A 6,755-nucleotide genomic window follows, 5' to 3' on the forward strand; every position below is an offset into this window, starting at 1 on the left:
TCTTGTTCTTTGCTGTAAAGAGAATGACTTAAGCAGATTAATTTTATTTAGTCTTTTTTGCAAAGTGTTGTAACATTTGATAACATATGCACCAGTATCTACAATCAAGGTTTTGATTTCCATCCATACACCCATTTGTTTCAAACATTTTATCTCCATGGCAGTTTCTGCTGTCATGTGCTGGTTTGTATGACTGCCTGTTTTAATCTTTCCCTGGCTCTCAAAACCAGTGTGCTGAGACATGAATTCATTGACACTCAGGGAAACGGCACCACCTCCATCATGTTGCCCAATCTAGAAATGCTGTAGTCCTCTGCACTCCTCCTCTTCCTCATGACACACACAAAACCCATTATTATTTTTGGATTCTGCAGCAATATCGAATCATCACCTTAGTGTAAGATGCAAGTATTTCTGATTTGCACACTGCTGCGACTAGTCTCAGAAGTAATTACATTCTTTGCTGTTTTGTTTGTTTGTTTGCTTGCTTGCTTGCTTGCTTTTGTTTTTCGAGGCAGAGTTTCTCTGTGTAACAGAGCACTGACTGTCCTGGGCTTGCTTTGTAGACTCTGCTGACCTCAGACTCACAAGGATCTGTCTGCCTCTGCCTCCTGAGTGCTAGGATTAAAGGCATGTGGCACCACATCTGGTTTGGAATTTTTATACCGAGGAATATTTTCAAGTTACACTTAGGCCGCTCTTTGCCTTAATTACGTTCTCTTTCAGTACTACAGTTGGCCTTATGGAGTCATGGATCCTGTAGCTTTGGAATCAACTGACCATTGAACATACTCAGAAAAGGCCTTGGGGAAATAGTTCAGCGGCACAGCACTTGCTGAGCATGTCTCAGGATCAGACTTTTATTGTTATTATTTTTCCTTGAGACAGGATTTCTCTGTGTAGCCTTGGCTGTTCTGGCACTCACTCTGTAGACCAGGCTCCTCCTGCCTCTGCTTCCTAAATACTGGGATTAAAGGTGTGCAGCTCCACTGCCCAGCTAAGGATCAGACTTGTAATCCCAGGAACCCATGTAAAACCTAGTGGCCACGGTGCTGGCCTTTGGTCTCAGCATTCAGGAGGTATAGACAGGTGACCTCCGGGGCAAGCTGATTAGCCAAACTAGCTGAGGTGGGGCCTCTGTGGCCAGCAAGAGACTTTGCCTCAATATAGAAGGTGGAGGCTGATTGACCAAGTCACTCAATGCCAACAATAGTCCTTCACATGCACACATGTGTATGTGCATTCATGCAAATATGTGTCCCTGCAATGCAAGCATGCATGCATACATACATGCGCACACACCAATGTTAAAGTTATTTTTGTAAAACTGAGTTTGTTTTTCAGTTTCTCTTTTAGCCTGGCTGTCACACAAATAATTGAGACTCCATTACATTATTTTAAAAAGCTTCACAGCCCACCTCCACAGTATTAACTCTATTCTTACTCCTCTAAGATAATCTGGATACCTCCCAGCATACATCCCAGAGATACCTGCACTTTGTGAGTTTTCCTCCTGAGCTGTCCCTCCCAGTCTCTCCTGGGCATGTGCCTCTGGATGAGTCCCCTACTTCCTCTAACTCCTCTTCCTCTGGTAGGCAGGAGGTCTAGCCCTAGTCTCTCCCCTGTTCAGCAATTGGCTGTAAACTGCTTTACTGGCATATCAGGCTACAGTTGGAAGCAGAGTTTATATAACATTGAGACAGGAGATTCTCAGGACAGAGACTGCAACCAGATATGGTGGGTACAGAAATCAACATTTGAATTACACAATAACCTTGTGCCTGTACAACACACAGACACATATGCGTATGTAAAAAAGGAAAAATACTTAGAGGCTAGAGAAATGGCTCAGCAGCTAAGAGTACTTGATGCTCTTCCAAAGGACCCCAGTTTAGTTCCCAGCACCCACATGGGTAGCTCACACCACCTGTAACTCAAGTTTTAGACAATCTGCTAGTTTTAGAGGATCGAGAGGCCCGAACGTGGGACTATGTATCTCCTCCTCATGTGGCTCTCTACCTCTTGCCTGCCAAAAGTCAACCATTAACTCCTCCATGTTCTCCTGTCACCATGAAATTCTGTCAAAATGCATGGGGGTCAGGCAAACTGAGCCTTCTGAAACCTTGTATCAAAATTAATCTCTCCTCCTTTAAGTTGACTATGTAAGGTGTTTTTTCCCAGAAACTTAAAAAAAGTCACTAATACAATAGCATTTTAAGTATTCTAGAGACAATTTAAATGCTATGGGAGGAATGTGTGTCCTATGAAAATACACTTGAATATCTCTAGATTTTTATATCTATTCAGAGTCTAAAAACCCCCAGCTATTTAGAGTTTATGACTGTTTCCACAGGAAATATTTTCTATACTCTTTACTATATGATGGCAAAATACATAACATGGACTCTGCCTTCAAGAGATTAAAAAATATATAAAGATGTACAGATCCAAACCTAGTTAGCAGATCTGCAGAGTTTGCTCATCTATGCGAATGAAACACTAAGCTGACTGACTAACAATGTTTCCCTTTTTTCTCCCTCCTCCAGTAGAGAACTCTCTCTGGTAAGAGAGCATTGTAGCATGCTCTGGGTCTTGGAGAATTTGAGATAATTCACACAAGTAGATTCATGGGTGTTTGCCCTTGACTGACATAGACTTCAGCAGCCTAAAGATTTAACAATTTTTTTCTTTAAGGCTGGTAATAGTCCACACTAAAATGTCACATTTTTCCTTAGTCTTTTGACAGATACTTAGACTGCTTCTACATTTTGACCTCTGTGAATAGTCTGCAACGAACATGAGGGTGCTACTGCATTGTTGAGATATTGTTTTCAATTCTACTCTTAAGTTTTTTGAGAACCAGTGTTGATTTTTGTAGAGAAGAAAATATTTTATATTTTTAAAGTGTACAGAATTTCATTTTTTAACGTCAACGCTGACAGTTATTAACTTTTTTTGGTAATAGCATTCTGAGAGATATAATATCTCAGTGTGATTTTGATTAACATTTTTTATGACGAGTGGTGACATTATCTTTTTATATACTTATTGGTTATTTGTATTTTTTTTGGCAATGCTGGGCCTTGAACCCAGGTCCTTATGCATGCTAAAGAAGGTTTTGAATCCACTAGGCAAAAAAAACTGATTGAATTTCTTATTTAGAGGAATGTCTATCCAAGTCATTAGCACATTTATTTTTTTATATTTTTGTTATATTAAATTAGCATGAAATAATGTTTTTATGGCATCCTCACACAGTGTATTACATACTTTGTCGTGTTTACCTAATTACCATTTCTCGTTTTCCTGACTCACTCCCACAGCTCCTATCTCCTTGAAAATAGTCCCTTTCTGATTTCATAATTTATATGCATATATTTAGGTATATGTGTATATATACACATAAAATATAGTACATGTGTATGGGAAAGGCATAGCATATCTGCGTCTCAGAGTTTAGTCTATTTCATTTACTGTGATGGTCCTGAGTTTTATCCACTTTCCTATATGTGGTGCAATTTCAGTTTATGGATGAATAAAACATAACCATGCATGTATACCACATTTCATTTCTCTATTCATCTTTAAAAATTGTTTATTTTTATGCGTATGGATGTTTTGCTTGCATGTATGCCTAAATATTAAGTATGTGCCTCATGCCTGAAGAGGTCAGAAGAGAGTATAGGATACGCTAGAACTGGGGTTACAGATGGTTATGAGCTGCCAAGTAAATGGTGGGAGTTGAACCTGGATCCTTTGGAAGAGCAGTCAGAGCTTTTAACCTATGAACTATTTCTCCAGCCCCAGCCCCCATTCATCTTTTGGTGGGCATCTAAGTCGAGTCTGTATTTTGTCTATTTGAATAGTTCCAGGATAACTTGGATGTGTATATGTCTACTGTGTGCTTACTTGGGGTACTCTCAGACTTTGGTGGTTTACGAAAAACATCACAAGTCACTGAGAGTCAGATATACTCTTTAGTTTCTCAACTAAACGTTGTACTTCCTTCTATCTAACCCTAGCCAACATGCCCTACACATTTGACTGGGTTACCAAGGATGTGGTCAAAAAGCTTCAAGGAAAAGATCTGAGGCCTGTCAAACGCCTTTCAGATGCAACCAAATTCCGCCAGTTTGACATACTGCAGAAGACTGCTCAATCATTGTTTTGGAAATCTGAAGATACTCCGGTTGGATATTCCCTCCTGCAGATCTTGGAGCCAAATTTTTCTGTCCCAGGTATTGTCAGTCAAGGGGAAGAGAAGTGTGAAAATCTGTGTTTCCAATGGCGCAGCTTCCCAGAATGCATGAGGTGCCCAGACTGGTAGCTCACGAGTCATCTGCTCAAAGGCAAAGGAGGAGGAAGGTTCTTTAGGACTCCACTTGTTTACTGGATCCAGCCAGGCACTTGGTCTTGTTACTTCTTAGAGCCTTTTTAGATGGAGATATGATACCCATCTTACAAAAGAAAAAAGTAATTGAGGTTCCTAAAACTTGTTTGAAGTTACATAGTTCAAACTGTAGAAATATGATCCAGACTGAGGTCAGCAGGTCCTCAAGTCCCAGGCATTTTTCTATTTCAGCGAGTTGTCCCAGGTCTGGATTCTGTGCTTGCAAAGATGATCTCAGTGGACTCCTAGACACTGTCCGAATGATGCTTTTCTTTCTTAGGATGAAGACTGTGCTTGCATGCGTTCCAGAATTTGCCCTCTGTAGTAATTTACATTTCAGATGTTAACTGATTCTTAGCCAGCTTCTTGGCTAAGGCTTAAATGAGGTGGGAAACATTCTCCAGAACAGCTGTTCCACAGTGAATTCTTGCTAAATGTGTGTCCCCTTTCCTCTGCAGAGACTGAGGTGTCAACTCCCATCCCCCTCAAACACACTGTATCCCAGAAACTGAAGACTAATGTGGATGTTAAAGTCATTGCAGAAGGAAGCGCATCAGCAGAGTTTGTTCAGTCCTGTGGATACGACATTGAGGTTCAGAGTACCAGTATCCCAGAATCAAAACTGGAAAGTCTTCAAAACATGTGAGGCTACTTGGGGGTGAAAGGATGTGTTCTCGTAGGCAAAGGGCCATCAAGCAGGTTCTGGTGCTGGGCTTGATGATGAAAACTCTGCTTTGGTCTTTCTTTCTATGAAGTTAGCCATTTGGATCTTCTTATTCTCCTTTACATCATCAGGAAACTGTTGGATCAGGAGCCATCATTTGTGAAGGACTGCCGGATGGGAAGGAAAAACCTCTATGTGGTGACAGAGGCCTTTGTAGTGACCAAGGATACTGTGCTGGAAGACAGCAGCAGTGTCAACTTTTCAGGAAAAGTGCTTATCCCCCAGTATGTCAAGGTATGGGATGAGAGCAAGAAAGCTAGTCCAGCCAGTGTATTCTTGCTTCTCAAGGGATTCTGGGGATCTGTTTCTAGGAGTCAAAAGGGAAGGGTCATTATTCTCCACTGCTCATATGTAGTATCTGGTAACTCCTGATCTTAGATTGTTTTCTAATGCCCCCATTTATAATGTTTTAATACATATGACTAGCAAATACTGATAAATTCCAAAATAGATACAATTATTTTCTACCATGTTTTGTTTTGAATAAACAATAGATACTACAGAAATAGAAATGTGAGGATTCTGTATTATCTACACACCCAGTTTCATTGCTAGAAAAACATGGAAAAACATAGAAAAACCTTTGCTAAATTGTACCTGTTAATCTACATTCTATAATCATCTGATAACAGATATTTTTTGAGATATGGTCTTACATAGCCTAGACTGCCTTCAACTGGCTATGGAGCTGAGGTTGGCCTTGAACTCCTGATTTTTCTGCTTCCCCTTTCCAAATGCTGGGACTGCAGGTCTATCTCACTGTGCCTGGCTTTGATAAGCAATGTTTGTAGGTACAAAATTTAAATAGTTTCAAGCATGTATTATTTACACAATATATTCACTATATGCTTGTAATCCCAGAGGCAGAGGCAGGCTGATCTCTGTAAGTTTGAGGCCAGCCCAGTCTACAAAGTGAGTTCAGGACAGCCAGAGAAATCCTGTCTGAAAACAACAACAATAACAATAATAAAACAACAAAAATTTCACTTATCATCTCATATATGGGCTATTGTTTCTCTCTTTTTTCTTCCTTCTTCTTAATCATCTTAATTAAATTTAATTTTCATAATTTTATAGATGCGCATAATACGTTCTTGATTACTCTTACGTCTCTCTTATCTTCCTCCCATACTCACAAATCCTCTTTTCACATCTCTTTTCCACATTCAATTATTTTTGTGTTATGATCTGTTGAATTTGAGAACTCTGCGTGAGCATGGGTGAACAGCTAACCATCTGATAACTCCCTCTATGACTCCAGCCCCTAGCACCTGAGGATCATAGCAGGATTGCAGATGTCTTCAACAGATTTCTGAGTGTCTGCAGTGAGTCCTGCTAATTCTTTGGAAGGTTTGTTCTTGTGCTCCGAATCTGTACCAAGCTCTGGCTGAGCTATGGTCACTGCTGATAACCCAGTTGTACAGCAACACTGAGCATTCCCAAGACTGAACCTTAAGTCCAAAGACAAGTTGGGGTAATAGTAAATACACAAAATGCCAACCCAACAAACAAATGTGGATGTGGACAGATATCTATAATAAAAATAATACCAACCACTTAACTACAGATGCATCAGTCCTATTGCAGGAACACAACACACACACACACACACACACACACACACACACACACACACACACA

General features: G+C 40.2%; 1 protein-coding gene across 1 annotated transcript in view; it reads left to right on the forward strand.

Moving 5' to 3' along the window:
- Positions 1 to 4,027: 4,027 nt before the first annotated feature.
- Positions 4,028 to 6,755, forward strand: part of Gsdmc (gasdermin C) — a 10,001-nt gene continuing 7,273 nt past the window's right edge. The window contains exons 1-3 of the mRNA XM_055626667.1: positions 4,028 to 4,238; positions 4,849 to 5,032; positions 5,186 to 5,348. Of these exons, the coding sequence (XP_055482642.1) occupies positions 4,028 to 4,238; positions 4,849 to 5,032; positions 5,186 to 5,348 (558 nt within the window). The remainder of the gene's footprint in view (positions 4,239 to 4,848; positions 5,033 to 5,185; positions 5,349 to 6,755) is intronic.

The sequence above is a fragment of the Psammomys obesus genome, unplaced genomic scaffold (assembly GCF_907164565.1).
Source record: "Psammomys obesus unplaced genomic scaffold, mPsaObe1.curated_primary_1811, whole genome shotgun sequence".
Classification (NCBI taxonomy): domain Eukaryota; kingdom Metazoa; phylum Chordata; class Mammalia; order Rodentia; family Muridae; genus Psammomys; species Psammomys obesus.